The following is a 19,425-nucleotide window of genomic DNA, read 5'->3' as shown; positions in this document are numbered from 1 at the left end:
TTAGCCAGTTTGAAGGTAATAAAGATGATTTAAATAAAGTTCTTTCAACAATGAATTCTATTGATCCTGCTATTCAGTTCACTTTTGAACTTAAACCTTGTAATTCTCTTCCATTTCTCGACATTCTGGTCACATGTAACACATCCAACTTCAGTACTATGCATGGTTTACCATATGTTTTCCGTGCTCTTCAAGTTTGCTCCTCCAAACAATCCCTTGATGAAGAACTAAATTACCGTAATTTCCGGAAGAAAGGCCGCATCAGCGTAAACGCCGCACTCGAGAAAAATGGCGGGGAAAAAATGAAAATTACACAGAAACGCCGCAATAGATTAAATTGCGCGTGACATCGTCGTGGCCGTATAGATGCAAAAACTCAACCTAAGTCCTGATATATGACATACCATCTCCCTTCGGAATAGTCTTTCGTTTAAAAATGATCATCGGCTTTAGCTTGTCAGCGTTTGCGGCACAAGCTAATACACATGTAAATGACGTTCTTTCATGCCCCGTCATAAACATAAATACAGTTTTTGCACCAGTTTCATCTACAGCTCTGTTTGCAGGAGAGTCGAAAGCTAACGGCGTTTCATCCATATTTATTATCTGCGACTGAAGAATTTTTTTTTTTTTTTTTTGTCAATAATAGCTGTCACATATTTTAGAAAAGATGACTTTTTATCCTGCCAGTCCATTGGTAACTGTTGCCCGACTGTTGTTCTAGTACACACAGAAATATTTTTTCTTTTCATAAATCTGCTATACCTCCTTTGAAATCATTTATGTTCATTCGTTTTGCTATAAATTTTGCTTGTAAGCGAATTTTTACAGTCGAAATTGACATTCCCTTTCCTCGTTGCTCCTTTATCCAGTTTGCAATGTCGTCCTCTAGATTTGGCCACCTTACAGTACCACTTCTTTTGGCTCGTTTCTGTTGTGGCATATTTTTAAGAAGTTCTTTTTCAGTTCTCCAACGTCGAATACATCTGTCGTCCACTTCAAACTCTCGAGCTGCTGCTCGATTTCTAATTTGTTCAGCACTTGAAATTACATTAAGCTTAAAACCAGCAGTATAGCTTCTGTGCCGTTTAGGGACATTTTCAAAAATTTTCTGCTTCCTTCTTTCTTAAAAACTATCCAACAAGTACTTGTACCCAAACTCATGGGATCTGTATCTGGCAGAATGCCAAGAAAAATCCATTCATGAAGAGGAAATATGTCAGAGTTCGTTATTGCGAGGCAGGTGGAGTCGTGTCCACCTTTGTTTTCAATTTTTTTTTAAATTGCAGAAAAGGCAGGGGTGGGGAGAGGATGGGTCCTGGAAGATTCATCAAATGGCAGAGGAGAGAGACTATTCGAACTGATGAGAATGTTGATTATAAAGGAGGAAGAATGTTATTGTTCTGAGATCTCATTTAGGGTGAATAAGGCATGGAAGTCCGTTCAAGGGAAAGAATGTAAACAAAATAACGTTCGCAAAAAGCAACTGAGTGGTCTTTTGTGAGGGAACAGCACCAGTCTATGCACAACGACAAGGCCATCCAAACTATGTACAATGACCATCATAGGAAATATTTTATTTTTAGTGCACGTAAACGCCGCACCCGCTGAAAATTTTAAACACGTAAACGCCGTGGCGTTTCTTCCGGAAATTACGGTATTTAAAAGCAATAGCTATTGACAGGGGCTTTTCACCGAACATTATTAATCAAGCAGTTAAAAAATTCTCATCTCAACACACTAAAAGCCACACTCTTATTTTAGGAGATTATAAAAATTCTGTTGTCATTCCCTTCTTTCCATCAATTAGCTATAAAGTTGCATGTATTTTGCAGAAATTTAACTTTCGGGTCGTTTATTCTCCCATCAATTAAATTCCAAGTTCCATACACAAGGACCCCATTCTGGATATGAATTCCTGGGGTATTTACAGGATTCCTTGCCAGTGTGGTTTAATTTACATTGGCCAAACTAAGAGAGCCTTAAAATTTTGCATTAAGGAACATAAGACATATGTTAGAAAAAAGGAAACACAGAAGTCTTCTGTTGCCCAACATTGTTGGTCCGAAAATCACACTTTCAATTTTCATGCTGTCAAAATTATTCAAAAAACATCTTCCATTGGTGAAATGAATTTTCTAGAGGCATTTCACATTAAAAAAAAATCTTTATATTCTAGTTAACGGCCCTAATTCCAATCCATCTTTGTCTTCAGCCTTTAAAGAAATTATGTTTTAGTTTTGGTTTCATCAACAGATGGCACTAGTAGCTTATCTCCTGTCCAGGCTTTCTTATCTTATCTAACCACTATATAGTATCTTGTTCATTTGCACTTCTGCAGCTGAGGATGATTGTTCGGTAAAACCATCGAAACTAGTCCTGTGAAAATTTGAAAATATAACGCTGATTTTTGTTGTTTGACTTCTAAATTAATATTTACATACTACAGTTATTAACCTGAAACTTTCAAAATGTGAGTTGATTTCTTATTCATTATTTTTTTAGAAATATTTGTTATTTTTAGAGGTGGTCAAATTAGGGATTTGGTTGCTATGAATATTATTGTAGCTCTCGGCTTTTAATATGCACAGTTTTGTATTACTTAAAACAATAAATAAACAAAGGCTACATTAATAATTAATTAATTCACCAAAATTTCAAGCAGAAATTAAAAATATTCAATCAACTGTGGTAGCTATTCTGATCTGTTTTATTTATATAAACTGACAGTCCCCCCTTTGCATATTACCATATTTTAATTGCATATTAAGTTCAGATTCTAAATGTTTGATATGGCAGATGATCATATATATCAAATTTCATTTGCAAATCGATGAAATTTTAAAGGAACACAAGTCAGGGTTTTTGAAAATTAGGAGTCTGTTCCCATCTCCCCCTCCCCCAATACCAATTTTAAATGTGAACACCTCCAGAAGAGCTCATATGATTTTTATAAAAATTTGATATTTCTGAATAATTACAGGCACAGAATAAAACTACAAAAAAAAAAAAAAAAAAAAAAAAAAAAAAAAAAAAAAAAAGCATGCCATTTTACAAAGAGTCTGATTTTATCTCAAAATATGTATGTCAGAGCAATAGTATATATAAATCTAATATATATTTTAAGCTGCACTTCAAAGATATATTAGAAATGTCTCATCTTATAAGGTATTTCTCCCACCTTCTTAGCATGCCTTCGTGGTGTAGGGGTCTGCATGCTGGGCATGTATTCCAGAGGTCCGTGGTTCGATTCCCGATGAAGGCGTTACTCATTTTTCACTTCTCCTACTTCCAAAAAGTACCTAATGTTTCTACAGTGGCACCCAAACTAAAAGGGTGGTGGATGAAGATTCTCCATGTCCAGGATTTGGCGATTGGGTACCTTAAACCAGTGCTCCGCAACCTTTTCTCACCTGCGACGCACAAAAAATCTTTCTGGAATTTCGTGGCACACCAAAGAGTTCCGAGTTATCAAGGAAGTGCCGAAAAAATTCAAATGCTGACACACAATCACACACACAACCACACAACAGTGAAATATATAAAAACATTTAAAATAGACATTATTAAGGAAAAAAAAAAATGTCATTGTGTATTAAATACATGATAAAAAATTGCAAAATGTCAAATACATGTATTTGATTGCGGCACACCTATATCCTACTCATGGCACACCGGTTGCGGAGCACTGCCTTAAACCACAGTCAGGTATATCCAGAGTTGCCAACTCTCCCGATTTAGGCGGGAGACTCCCGATTTTCGACCGCTCTCCCGCCAACCCGATTTACAATATATTTCTCCCGACTTTTTCTCAAAATTTCTCACGACTTTTATGGAACTTGGCTTAATACTTTAATACAATTGGCTTAATGCTTAATACAATACTTAATACTTGGCTTAACACTGCGAGAAAGGTGAAATACTCGTGTACGTTTCAAAAATTGTACACAGTTGACTTTCCTTCCATTATTTCCTCAAGGAAATGTTATAAATTTGCGATGTGTACCGCCTGTCGTTGCGATTTTTCGATTTCGCATGGTGGAAGGGCGGATGTTCTCAAACATGTGCGTACACAAAAACACAAGGACAACAGGAGTTGTTTTGAAAAAAACGGAAAATTAAATTTTTCTTCGGAAACAAAGGACCAAAAAGTTATTAATGCAGAATATCTGTTTTCTGCCTTTTTACTGGAGCACAACCCGCCATTGAATGCATCGGATCACGCTGCAGTTTTATTTAGAAAAATGTTTCCCGATAGTGAAATCGCTAAGAAATACTCGAGAATCAAAACAGGTGCAATTGTTAAAGAACTAGATTTGAAAAATAAATCTTCAGTTATTGATTGCATTAAAACAGCTCCGTTCTGCCTCTCTTCGAAAGCAATAGTACCGATTCAAAACTGTATCCAATTGTTGTTCAAAACTGTATCCAATCCAGAGTCTTTAGAAATTGAGTGCAGTTTACTTTCTGTTCCCACTTTAGAAGGACATTTCACAGGTTTTAATATAGCACAGCTAATTATTAAAACTTTATAAGAAAATGCAGTTCCTCTGGATAATTGCTTAGCACTTGGTGCTGATAATGCACCAGTATTGGTAGGCTTGAAGACTGGTGTTGCAGGCATCTTGAGAAAGGAAAATTCAGATTTGCAGATTATGAGGTGCACCTGTCACCTCTTAAATTTAGCAGCTGAAAAAGGGGCAGCTTCTTTACCAATAAATGTGGATGACACGTTGTTGATATTTATTATTATCTTGAAAGGAGTTCTAAGAGGAAGGAAAAATTTAAACAGTTCCAACAACTGCATAACAGCAGTTTTCAATTAGAAAACTTAGATGAAGTTATAAAATCAGCTAGGGCTGACACCCAGTGGAGTTTAATTGGAAAACTGAAAGATGCTGATTGAATTTTAAAATATAGTGAACTGTCTAGAATTATGTTGGCCATCTTGACAGTTCCCCATAGTAATGCAGAGTGTGAGAGGATTTTCAGTGTTGTTGGGTAAACGAGGACTAAATTTAGATCTAATATTAGTGATGACAAATTAGAAAAACTACATGGCCTACATGCGAAAGCAGGCCTACATGGCAATCGCTATGAACAAAATTATGAAATTTCTTTTTTAAAGAAAGCAAAATCTGCCACTGTTTATAACATTTGTACAAAAACTGATTAAATTGTTTTTTTTTTAAACGATGCAAGTAATAAAAATGTTTTTTATGTGTCAGGTATTTTTGTGTTGCTTGCATTTAAGAATTAGTTACTATTTGAATTCATTATCAAAAACTATATTTTCATCATTTAAAAAGTCTTTTTAACATTGTGAAAAATCTTCTGATTTTTGAGTGTTGAGTTGGCAAGTATGTATATCAATTATTTCTTCTGCCTTCTTAGCGTGCTTTTGTGGTGTAGTGATCTGCATGCTGGGCGTGTATTTGTATTCCAAAGGTCCATGGTTCAATTCCCGGCAAAGGCAAAGCTAATTTTTCACTTCTCCTGCTTCCAAAAAAAAAAAAAACACCTAATGTCTCTACAATCTTTTTCTGTGGAGGGAACTCGCTGCATATTTTTTAAAAAAGCCTTAACAAAAGACATGGCTAGCATTTATTGAGATAAGTATGACAGGTGCTCAAGGTAAAAACATTTTTTTAACATTCATATCATTATTATATGAAAGAAAAATACATTACCTCTACACATTTTTTTAAACCTGTAGCAGCAGCATAATGTAAAGCAGTGTTTCCTTCCTATAACACAGCAATTACATAAAGATTATTTTGACATTAAAAAAAAATTAAAATTAACTTCTGAATAGTTTTGCTACTACAAAATTAAAAAGAAAAAGATTAATCTCATTTAAAATAAGCTTAAAATAATAACCCACATTCCTGAAATTAGCTCTGTTAAGACCACATTAGCAATTGCTAACTACATAAAAAAAAAAAAAAAAAAAAAAAAAAAAAACTGAAAAATACATAATTCAAACCCCTGTTAAACAGCTTTTCTTATGAAACACCCCCTTTTTAAATTATGTTAATACACAATTGCAAAAATCATATAAAAAAGGATAAAATAATTTGCTAAAAGTAAGCAACATACCAAACTTTATGAAAAATGTACTCAAAAAATGAAAAGAGACTAATAATGACTTATTTTTGAATATTTTTACAATATCTACAAATTGTTTAACAGAACAAATTTCAAGATATTTTTAATATTTTATACAGGCAATAAATGTAACCAATGCAGCTTCATAAAACTGAATTCATAAGTAATGAAAATAGATACTTGAGATTTCAGTGTCAGGACCTCTTTTCAATGAACAAAAATTATTTTACCTTTGATTTCAAAGAATAATTTTTCTTTCATTTTCTTAAATATGATTATGTATACATTTATACCATATAACACAATAAGCAAGTTATAAACTAAATGAACACGCATATGGTTTGTATTTGCAGCTCTTGAAAACTTAAAAGTAAAGCAATTATGTAATCAAATACTAGGAAACAGCCTTCATCTTCTTCAGTGCTACTCTAGTAGACAATTATAAATAAATAAATAAATAACAACTTAACCATTAGTTCAAGTTTAGGCAGATTTTTGCATGGAAATAACTTTTCCCTTGTCCCCGAGTAAATTTCTTTATGTTACTTTTATTAATTTTGTCAGGTAATTCTTTTATGTAGTGTCTGTGTTTCAATTAAATTTATTTTGTTAAATGTACAAAGTTTATTTCAAATTGAAATTTTCTCAGTCTCTTACAATTTTCAGCTACCCAGTAAAACAATGTTACATAAAAGAAAATAGCAGGTATCATGGGTACTTGAAAATTTAAAATTATTCAAAAATAAAAAGTCCTGCTTCTTACCAAAACCTGAGTTCAATTTTCTCTTCTAGCTTTTCCTGCATTAAAGGAAGAAAATCACCACTCTGGTGATATGAAAAAGTTTGACTTTTGCCGCCCCAGTTATAAATAGCCACCCTGGCACGTGAAGGATTAATCCAATGTCCTTGGTACCAACCTTGGTGATTAAGCCAATATCCTTGTAAACCAACTACACAGTAAGCAGGAGAAATATTTTGTTTAAAGTTTAATTGATCATAATAGTTTAATATACAGTAAAAGTCCATTTAATTTTTTTAATTAGGAGAACTAATATGTAAGATCAAAAAGAAATGCATCAAAAGAAGGAAATGATTGAGGGGATGTCATCAAAACTCAAAGCAGCTGCATCGAATGAAAAAAAGAAAAAAATGTGGAAATCCTCTAAATCCAAAATTCAGTCTTATTAAGCTAATTATCATTGCTTAGAAAAGAAACATAAAAATCTTTTGAAAACCTGTGAAAAAATGGAGCAGTGCATCAAAGGCTTGGAAGAAGAAAAGCAAAACCTTGAACATGAAATGGAGGAAATGGTATCAAAACTGAAAGGCTCTGGTTCTACTACAGATGATTGTTGTAATGAGCTTTTTAAATCTCTCATAGAAATAAGAGACATTATGAAACAAAATTCAAATTTATAAGGGAAAAATAAATGGTTCAAAAGTGTGTTACAGAAAGTGCAGTCATCTAGCAAAATCCATAAGATAAAGAAAAGAGTAATTCCACATGTGCAGTCCAGTTGCCTTCTAACTATTCTGAGACTTCAAAATTTTAACTTTCAAAGTTCCTTTCTTAGTAGAGTGAATCTGATATTGTGATTTTGGAAGGAGTAAAGCTTACTTCAAGCATTCAATAGTTTCTTCGAAACAGGGAGAGACTCTATCCCCAGAACATTGTAGGTCACCTCCGTATAGAATGAGTACTATAGTATTGTGTCCAAACTAAATGATAGCATAAGACTGTGTCAACTGTAGCAAACTCAATGCTACTACTATTGCAGACATGCACCATTTACCACGCATGGATGATCTTACAGAAGAAAAGTCCATGGTCCACTAGTCAAACGACTCAGTGAAGTTAGAAAAAAATCACCCTGATTTCTGTACGGTTTGCAGTTTTGAATGAATCTTCTCCATTCAGTGAAGTTTGAATGGAATCACCAATTCTATGCAGTTTTGAATGAATCATTACTAATTCAGTGAAGTTTTGAAGATTCATCCTGATTCTATGCAATTGGATGAATCATACCAATTCAGTGAAGTTTTAAAGAATCATCCTGATTGTTGGACCATCCAAAGCGGACTTTTCATTGATACATTATTAGAGCACAAAGGGGAGTCTGTAACCAAGATGTTTCTCAGAAAGATATAATTTACATTAATATCACGCAAAGCATTAAGTAGGCTATAGTAAACTAAATGAACATGCCAATGCTCCAGTATTATTCCTTCAACATACAAAAACCTTTCACACCTGAAAATTTTGTGAAATACACTTAATTAATATCTGTAAAAATCATCCCTCCTCAAAAAAAAAAAAAAAAAACCACAAAATTTAAAGCCATAAGACTGAACCATATGACAATCCAAAGCAAACTATTCATATTTTAATCATATAAAAATGAAAATTTATTGGATTTCAAATGAATTGTTTAGTGACATTTTGCCACTGATAAATTAGCAAATATAATCATAATCATTGCTCAAATGATTATATTTGCAATTGTAGCACATCACAATTTTAATTTCATAAAAATTCCTTGAATTGTATTCACTGCAACCAGGAACAGAAGAATCATATTTATTATACAGCTTCTTTAGTACTTTACAAAAACAGAAATTGTATATGAATTAAAGGTAAACCTATGCCTAAAAAGAAAACTAGACCTATGCCTATGCCTATAAACCTTAACCTATGCCTAAAAAGAAAACTAGAAAGATTATCTATTCCTTCTACATGCATGGTAGAACCAGAAATTCAAACTAAAAGAAATAACATTATGCTATACAAAAATTAACATGAACTGAAAGCAGAATAGTTCTAGACAATGTTACGGGAAGAGGGGAATTTAACTGCAGTGAATATGCACTTAACCATAACTAGCTCAAAGTTTCTCTCAAAGAAATTCACACAGTGATACTTTTTTGAAGTAGGGCAGTAAATTAAGCGATGTGTAAAAAAAAATTAAGCTTCACTTGAAGATATAAAAGAGTATACAGCCTTCTTTTTATGTCAACCCATGTTAATTTTAAGATAAGACATAGTTATGTGAGTTGATGTTTCTCATTAATACTTGTATCCATGTGAACAAATTGAGAAAGAGAAGATAACTTTATATCTCATCTGGCACACTGTTATTCAAGTCTCAAGTGTAAAATAATAAATGTGATATTTTCTAAACTACTACACAATATTTTTTAAATCAATAAAATGCTAGTTATGCCAATATCTTGAAACTACAAGTAGTTAAAAGAAAAATATGTAGATTTAAAAAAGTTAACAAAACAATTTTTAATATTTTGCAGAAAGCTGTTGAATCTGAATTACAGCATGGCTGGATTGATTTGCAATAAAACAACTATAAATAAAATTGAATGAAAGAATTTTTTTAATATTTATTAGACTTAAAAAAAATTTGTTTTCCCACTAATAGATGAAAAATAAAATAAGAAAAATCTCTGAAATTAAGAAAAATAATAGTTATCTGTTTATGTTTTATTAGGAGCATCCACATTTGAGAACAAGACTTTTCATCGATGAACTTTAACAATTTTGCCAATATGATGGTACACACTTAAACTTTACAACAATCTGTTAAAAAAGTTTACAGCAAAATCATGTCTTGAGCATGAAACTCATAGCAATTGAATTTGGCTGTTTCAGAGCATTAATTTACACCAATCATAAACACACACACAAAAAAAAAAAAAAAAAATAAAAAAATAAATAAATAAATAAAAATGATAATAATAAAATAAAAAAAAGGACAGATCTATATTTCCTGTTCTACTCAAGTGATGAAACTCAATTTGCACTTTTCATGTCTTGATAGCACGACTTAGATATTAGATTTATACATAGTGTTGTTCTAATGTGCAAATTTTGACACAAAATTGGACTTCTTCTGAAATGACATTCCAGTTTTTTTTTTTTTTTTTTGGCCATATTTCGATTTCCTGCCTCAAGTTATGTGAAGTTTTCTAAAGATTGCAGCAGGAAAATTTCTTTAAATTAGCAGCCAAAATTTCAATTCCACAGTTTTAACTCAATTTCTCACATATTTCATAATAAAGTACAAAGTCCATAATCTGGATTTCCATTATCAGGAATGATTTATAATCCGGAACTCAAAGCCACAAACTTTACACATACGCATAAAGAATGTGTATAATGTATGCTTTATGCATGCACGCATTGAAAGAAATGTTTAATAAAGTAAACAAATAAATATTAAGCTTTTTTTTTTTTTTTTTTTGTAAAATTTGATACCCTTTAGATCATAATTGCTTTTTATTTCATAAATTACAGTTTCATATTTTTAATTGTATAATTTCTGCATTGTATAATTTAATCTGGAATCGCTGAAGTCCCGATGAGTCCGGATTACAGACTTTATATTGTATCAATTTTCAAATTAAATTCACTTTATTTTTTCTTATATATTTCAAAATTTAGATTTAATCCAAACAAATTCATACTTTTTTACGTATCTTAAAAATATTTTAAATAATTTTTATATATTTTTCAAGAAAATTTTATAATATTGTTACGGATTTGGTATTTAAATTGCTTATGTTAGTTTAATTGTAAATTAAATGGTTTTATTTCCCACGCAGTGCAGCGCATGACGAATATTAAAAGAAAGCTAAGCCAGAAAATTGAAAATACAAGAGCGTGTGCATATAACATTTAATAAATATCTCCTTTTGATTTCGAGAAAGTTCCAGAAAGTTCTCGCATGCGATTTAAAAATCTTATAAAAAGGAGGAAAACCTCTCAATTCAATTAGTCAGTTATTTTAGTTAGCTTGTTGTTGTTTTAAGAGTTTGTTTAGAAAACTGCTCTTGTTGATTGTAGCGAATTCGCAGATTAGCTTTCTTTAGCTCTTTTGAATTAAGTTCTCTTGAACATTTGAGTAGTTAAAAGATAACTACTGTGAGATATTGTAATACTGCATGAATATTTTAGGAAATTTGAGCATATTTTTGTGATAATAATAAATTTCTGTTCATTTTTCATCGGACTTGTGCATTCATTTTGTAACGAACCCGTAGGCACGCAACAATTTTTGGTGTCAGAAGTGGGATTTGAATGCTAATAACAAGAGCAATGGAAGAGCAATTAAGGCAGTTGATATCAGCCTTTGCCTCGTTTAAAGAAGAAATGAAAGAAGAGATGAAATCTACTCAGGAAAAGATGGAAGATTGGGTTAAAGGAGAGATGAGATCCAATAAAAAGGAAATGGAAGCCGTTCATGAAAAGTTGGAAGCTGGTCAAGTAACTTGTAAAGAAGACATAAAAGCTGTACAAGAAAAGATTGAAGCAGGTCAAGACGAAATGAAAAGAGAAACAACCTGCATAATAGAAAGTAAATTTGAGGCTATGGAAGACAGAATTGGAGCTGTCGAAAATAAAGTCGGGCAAATTGAAGAAAAGGTTTCTTTTGTCAAAGATGAAATAGAAGATAGAGTGTCGGCTGTGGAGCAACGAGTCGAAGGAAGAGTTTCGGCCTTCCAACAACAAATTGAAGAAAGAGTTTCTGGCGTCCAAGGATATATTGAACAACAAATCGAAGACAGAATTTCTGCTGTCGTCGCCAAAGAAGTTGACACTTTAAAGAAATTCATAGCGACGGCAGGGAGCACTTCAGATGGTTTAAAATTTCTACCCATGCCTGCTCGTCCCTCTCTGAAGCTATCGACATTTGATGGGAAGACTTCCTGGTAGGTGTATAAGACACAATTTTTTATCGTGGCGGATGAGATTCCCAAGCTAAGGCCTGTCATCTCGCCGCTTCTTTAAGAGCCAACACAGCGGATATCCTTCAGACTCTTCCCGAAAACAAAAGTTCAGATTTCGAAGCTCTGTCCGGCGCCTTGGAGCTGCGCTTCGGGGAGAAGTGTTTAAAAGACTACAGCAGGCTCCAATTTAAATCTCATCAACAGAAGCCTACCGAAACACTTCAGGAGCTCACCACGGATGTTGAAAGGCTGTCCCATCTCGCCTTTTCGGAATGCCCGACAGAAACAAGGGAAATCCTGTCCTTGCAATACTTTATCGACGGCATCCAGGATACTAAAATACAGAAAGCTCTACGAATGGCAGATGTAAAAGATTTAAAAAGCGCTCTAGTGTACACCATGAAATTCGAGGCAGCTCAGCAAGCAACTCGTAGAGATCGCTACCCAGTCAGAGATGTGCGAGTCCACGAGCCAGTGGATCAGTTGATGGCTCGTTTAGATGATTTATCCAGAGAAGTCAATGCTTTGATATGGAGTAGGAGTGAGAACAAAGTGGCTCTAAGGTGTTGGAAATGTGGTATTGAAGGGCACATACGATGGCATTGCAGAACACCCCAGAGCACGGATAATAAAATGGATGATTTGATAAGGCCAGTGAATGCCTTAAGACGGAATACTGGTGAAAGGAAAATAATCCTAAAGTGCTAGAACTGCAGTGTTCAAGGCCACATATGAAGGAACTGCAGAACACCCCAGAGCAGGGAAAATAAGAGAGACAGGTTAAACAGACTATTAAATGCCATAGGACGGAAAAAGATTGACAAGAAACCAAAGCGCTGGAACTGTGGAACTGAAGGCCACGTACGAAAGAATTGCAGAACACCCCAGGGTACAAAAATTGAGACCATTTCTCAGCAACAACGCAGGAAACAAATTAATGACCATATCAAGGAACGGAGGTTGCCGGATAATGAAAAACCTTGTTTTAAAGCGCTCAAGATTTCTACAGTGAGTGACAACAGTAACGGACTGTTCATCAATGGGCATATTGATGGAGTTCCTTGCAATAGGATCATTGACACAGGAGCTAATGTTACCATCATTAGGAAAGATTTAGCTGATCAGTTTAAAGATAAACTTATTTGGACGGCATGCTGTGTTACCCTTCAGACTGCGTCTGGTGACAAGATCGACATAGCTGAGAAGTTAAACGTGAACATCACGTTTGGAAGTGCCGCCTACCATCACTCGGCTTATGTGGCGGATATTACAGATCCATGCATACTCGGATTGGACTTTTTAAGGAAACACAATTTTTCCTTAGGCATCAAAAACAAAAAGCTGTTCTCAGCGCATCTGAGAACATGACTATCCATCTTCAAAAGGGATCCTCACCTGGGAACGCCGATGCCTTGTGTGAAAGACCTAGCTCAGAAAGCTGCCGAAATCATACTAGGGTCGGAGAGAAACACCAGACTACCGTCTATTCTCCATCTCAGATGCTCTTCAGTCGAGACCTTTGTCTGCCTTCTGACCGACTGTTTGATCGTCATATGGATGCGCCTTCATCGCCTGAGGAATACATCCAAGATGTTCAGGCCCCTTTTGAAGTGATGCACCGTTCCACACGAAAGCGAGTCAACTTGGCGACGGAAAAAGTGAAGACCAGATACGACACGAGAGCTACTGGGCACAGATTCAAAGGAGACAAGATATGGTTGTGGAATCCGATTCAAAGAAAAGGTCTTAGTGCTAAATTACACTCACCTTCGGATGGTCCATATACATTCCTGAACAGACTGAATGACGTCATGGTTTGGATCCGTAAGTTTTCGAAGTCTAAACCTAAGTCGTTCATTACGACAGTTTAGTTCAATACTATGGCCATAGTACGTAGTGTAAATAATTGTAAATAGTGTAAGACCATGGTCCTTTTTGTTTCTAAATGTGTATTTGATTTGTATTTGGTATTTCATTTGATTTGTATTTAGTATTTGATTTGTATTTGATAGCATTTGATTTGTTTTATTTATTGCATTTAGTGTTCATGTTGTTTATTGCATTTATGCCATAGTTGTAAGTTTGGCTTCCTGTCCACGGATTGTACTGCCCGGGACGTGCAGTGCTTGGTAAGGGGGCAGTGTTACGGATTTGGTATTTAAATAGCTTATGTTAGTTGAATTGTAAATTAAATGGTTTTATTTCCCATGCAGTGCAGCGCGTGACGAATATTAAAAGAAAACTAAGCCGGAAAATTGAAAATACAAGAGCGCGTGCATTTAACATTTATAAATATCTCTTCTGATTTCGAGAAAGTACTAGAAAATTCTCGCGCACGATTTTAAAATCTTATAAAAGGAGGAAAACCTCTCAGTTTGTGGTAGTTACTTAGTTTGTTGCTGTTTTCAGAGTTTGTTTAGAAAACTGCTCTTGTTGCGAATTCACGGATTAGCTTTTCTCTAGCTGTTTTGAGTTAAGTTCTCTTGAACGTTTGAGTAGTTAAAAGATAACTACTGTGAGATATTGTAATACTGCACGAATATTTTAGGAAATTTAAGCATATTTGTTGTGATAATAATAAATTTTTGTTCATTTTTCATCGGACTTGTGCATTCATTTCGTAACGAACCCGTACGCACGCAACAATATTTATAAATTATTTTTAGAATATAATAAAATTTTTACCATCATCTTAAAGTAAATGCATTTCTAGGCATACTTGCAAATATTTAGAGATTTTTATTTAAAATTTTTGAAGATATAAATGAATTTATATATTGGTGCATTCTGAAATTTGGCCCATTCATCATAATGAACTGCAATATTTATTTTGAACCTTAAGTTAGCAAATAAACTTTCATTGAGGATTATTCAATGGAATTTCTTCATTGTCATTTTTATTAATAATGCATAATAGATATTTATAAACAATGTATAAAATGCTGTTTTTTAAATTTATGAAGAATATGTTAATTATAATCCCCTAACAGAAAACTTTTACCTTGCCATTTTATTGTCTGCTCTTTTACTTAACTTGATTTTATGCCCAAGGGAAAATTTATTTCCAGATTTGAAAAATGTACATTATATATTTTCAATACTTTTGAGTATGTCAAATAACCTGTCACATCCTTCCCGATTGGGTAACTTTGGGCCGGTTTTTGGCCCGAAGGCCGGTTTTTGGTGAATTTCTAGTTTTCTTAATCTAGAAATCCACGTTTAGATATTGTGCATAAATTAAGTTGCTTCATTATTTTAATATCGCAAAGCACAAAGGGGCTCTTTGCCCAGGCGAAGGGATTCTTTCACGGCAGGATTTCTGTAAGGAAAAGTGACTTGTATTTATATTGCATAATTAAGAAAACCATGCAGCCAGCTTGTTCCTCTATGTTGAACTCTGGGACAAGCCTCTTTAATCATTAATCCTTTCATGCAATTACCTTATTTTGCAGGTTTCACATCTGCCGATTTTATTATTCTTACATCTAAAGATGGTTCTGCACAGTCAATATTTCAAAGCAATTCAAATAGCAAAAATGACCTGATACCCAGTCTGTGATGAATAATAATAGAAACAAGTGTTTCCAGGCATGTCATAAATACTGGGAAAAGTGTGTGTCTTTGATGAATGTTACTTTGAAGATTACTAAGTAATAATCCTTTCACATACCAAATAAAACAGACCAACAAACACTTTCTATCAACCTTTTAAACATAACCAAACATATGCTTTTAACATTATATTTTTATGTTATGATACAGCACATCCATTACCATTGCTAACATGTTATGTTCTAATTTCCCAAATGAAATTATAAATGAGCTTTCACACATAATGTTTCACATTACTGCTTTAGGCTATCTTTAAGTTGATATAATATGTAGCTCTGATGAATGATATTAAAAAAAAAAATAATTGAAATGATAAGTAGAAAAAAAACTCACAGTCCTATGTTAGAAAATCATTAATGACACTTTGAAATAACAATTTAAAAATACAGAATGAAATCTAGATGCGACGGAATACAAAATAGTAATGTGAACTGCATATATAAAAATTAACATATTATACAGTACAAAGCCCGTAATCCGGACTCGTCGTTTCTGAATTAAGGGTTTTTCTGGATTATAGATCACCAATTTACATCTGGTAAGATGGCATACAGAAATTACACAACTAAAAATAAGAAACCGTAATTTAAAAATAAAGAGCAATTATGATCTAAGAGGTATCAAAATTTACAAAAAAAAAAAAAAAAAAGCTTAATATTTATCTGTTTACTTTATTAAACATTTCTTTCAATGTAAGTTGTTTAAGTTGCTTCATTTTTTTTTTTTTTTTTTTTGCTAAACGCGCATGTGTAAACATTAAACGTGCATGCATAAAGCATCCAAAAACAAAAATGTTTGTGGCTTTGAGGTCCGTATTATAGATCATTCCGGATAATGGATGTCTGGATTACAGACTTTGAACTGTATATATATGTGTGTATGTGTGTGAGTATCAGAGTTCATAGCCAAATTTTAGTTAAAAAAATAAGCACCTTTAAGCACTTTTCAAGCACATTTTAAGAAAAAAATAAGCACCTGTCTAATTACATTATACACAGCTGCATAACCTTAAAAATTAGACTTGTAATTTAAAATATGAGAAATGCAATATTTATTACAAGAGAATAAGCATTACCTCAACCATGGAAAATAATTACTTTTTTTAAATTTTAAATAACAATTCAATTTACAGAACTAGTTTACGATGAGAGAAAAAAAAACTATGCAGAACTAAACTAGGCTGATCTTTGGATTATGGTAAATTGGCGATTTTTTGGCAAAAATTTGGCGACCAACTCTGCTACAGCAAACCTCTATTTTTTTTTCGCCGCCATTTTGTCTTCACGAAGTAAAGACATGTTTCTTTTCTTTTTATTTACTAAACACTTTTTCCAACAATCTGCTAGCCGAATTCATTTTGGGAAAAAGTGCAAAATCGCAAACTCCTTGCGCATTTTTCAGAATAGCGCATACACATAAACCATTTACACGTCGACTTAATTTTACTTAAAAAAACATCCCAAAATTGCACAAAAATGGCATTGCACACACTCTTAACTTTATCCATGTACACTGCTTTTTTGTCATAAATTACAAAAATAAACGTCACCAACAAATTTATACGCAAACATTAAAAATAGTTACAAATACTTATTTCCATAAATATTTGACACTATTACATACAATAGTGTCAAATATTTAAATTATTTCCATACACGTTTACTTCAACTGAAACGTATACCAAATTCCTACAAACATAAAATTCACAAAATAACTATCATTTAATTAAAATATCACTAAACCATGTACACGTCGACTTATTTTTACTTAAAAAAACATCCCAGAATTGTACAAAAATGGCATTGCGCACACCCTTCACTATATCCATGTACACTGCTTTTTTCTCATAAATTAGAAAAATTTCATGAAAATTGCTGAAAATACTCAACGTATACTACTCAAACGTATTCTAAAATACTACAAATATATAACTCACAAAATCACGATCATTAAATTAAAATATAATTAAATTAAAAAAACTACTTAAAATATAAATAAGCACATACGTTAAAAATTAATAAAAATTAGATTACAATCCTAATTACTTTAAATTAATCATTGCTAATAACAATTTTCCAATAATACCACATTAATTTATTTACTCCTTACATTTAGAACAATGCATAAAAATAATATCCTCAAATGAATAAAAATACTAACTTACCTAATCTTCTCCAGAATCTTCATTACGTCGCTGCAGTACTACTGCTAATTTCTAAATCCAGTAGTCAACTCGAAGTCTATTCACCAAATAATAAGAAATTAATAAAATTTCACCTATACTCAAACTACTTTCAGCAAACCACGTACCCTTCCTTACACTCCTTTTCACAAAATGTCCATTTTCACCATATTTCTTGTACCACCATTTAAACTTGTAATATCCTTCCTTTCACACAATCTCAACTTACTATTATTATCAGATAAACGCATTAAAAATTTAGAATTCACTTTACATAGCGCCATGCAATCCGAAAATTAATCAACACTATTTCACACAACACACAATGAAGCTTAATACAAAATAATTTTTCCAAATTAACCCCCTTTTCTGATTAAAGAACTGTAATTTGTCCATTAATGTCACATGACATGTCTCATGATCTCTCATTTCCCTCGCACAAAATAATGCGTAATCGGAACTGAGTTCTTCCAAAGCCGCCTTCAGGGGGTTTTGGTACTTCTCACATTATTACCAAAGTCCTAGGTAGTAACCTTTATCGCCTCCAAAATGTCACCAAAGTACCAGTTACCATATTCCAAAGATCAGCTGGAACTCTTTCTGTAGGGAAGTGTGCGTGCCACGTAATGAAGATTCTGAAGAAGATTAGGTAAGCTAGTATTTTTAATCATTTGAGGATATTATTTTTATGCATTGTTCTAAATGTAAGGAGTAAATAAATTAATGTGGTATTATTTGAAAATTGTTTTTAGCAATGATTTAGTTTAAAGTAATTAGGATTGTAATCTAATTTTTATTAATTTAATGTATGTGCTTATTTATATTTTAAGTAGTATTTTTTAATTTAATGATCGTGATTTTGTGAGTTATATGTTTGTAGTATTTTAGAATACATTTGAGTAGTATACGTTGAGTATTTTCAGCAATTTTCATGAAATTTTTCTAATTTATGAGAAAAAAGCAGTGTACATGGATATAGTGAAGGGTGTGCGCAATGCCATTTTTGTGCAATTCTGGGATGTTTTTTTAAGTAAAAATAAGTCGACGTGTACATGGTTTAGTGATATTTTAATTAAATGATAGTTATTTTGTGAATTTTATGTTTGTAGGAATTTGGTATACATTTCAGTTGAAGTATACGTGTATGGAAATAATTTAAATATTTGACACTAAGTATTTGCAACTATTTTTAATGTTTGTGTATAAATTCGTTGCTGACGTTTATAATATAATAGATAATTTAGAGGTACAAGCTTTTGGATATTTTATTTATTTTATATGTGGAAATGTTCATCCTTGGAAAGGGTATATACTTTTTTGTGATCAGGTAATTTCATATATGTCCTTTTTACCGAGTTTAATGATTCACAGAATTTTTTTGCATTTTCGTGCAAATTTTTGTAATTTATGAGAAAATAGCAGTGTAGATGGATAAAGTTAAGAGTGTGTGCAATGCCATTTTTGTGCAATTCTGGGATGTTTTTTTAAGTAAAATTAAGTCGACGTGTAAATGGTTTATGTGTATGTGCTTATTCTGAAAAACGCACAAGGAGTTTGCGATTGTGCACTTTTTCCCAAAATCAATTCGGCTAGTAGATTGTTGGAAAAAGTGTCCAGTAAATAAAAAGAAAAGAAACATGTCTTTACTTCGTGAAGACAAAATGGCGGTGAAAAAAAAAAATAGAGGGTTGCTGTAGCAGAGTTGGTCGCCAAATTTTCCTCAAAAAGTAGCCAAGTTACCATAATCCAAAGATCAACCAGAGTTCCAATCGGATGCAGTACTA

General features: G+C 32.8%; 1 protein-coding gene across 8 annotated transcripts in view; it reads right to left on the bottom strand.

Annotated features, from left to right (window-relative positions):
- LOC118203782 (ankyrin repeat and IBR domain-containing protein 1-like) overlaps window positions 1–19,425 on the bottom strand; it is a 253,441-nt gene that overhangs the window by 223,835 nt on the left and 10,181 nt on the right. For 7 of the 8 annotated variants that reach the window (XR_015040715.1, XR_015040716.1, XM_085815207.1 and 4 more), the window contains exon 4: window positions 5,691–5,747. The exons of the other annotated variant lie outside the window; for it this stretch is intronic. Coding sequence is in view for 5 of the 7 variants with exons in the window: in XM_085815207.1 (XP_085671333.1) it covers window positions 5,691–5,747 (57 nt within the window). In the remaining 2 variants the exon portion in view is untranslated. The remainder of the gene's footprint in view (window positions 1–5,690; window positions 5,748–19,425) is intronic. 8 annotated transcript variants of the gene reach the window in all.

Source organism: Stegodyphus dumicola, chromosome 4 (assembly GCF_044657685.1).
Source record: "Stegodyphus dumicola isolate Sdum_Otavi_A_Nest chromosome 4, ASM4465768v1".
Lineage (NCBI taxonomy): Eukaryota > Metazoa > Arthropoda > Arachnida > Araneae > Eresidae > Stegodyphus > Stegodyphus dumicola.
This window is presented reverse-complemented; position numbering and strand designations above follow the sequence as displayed.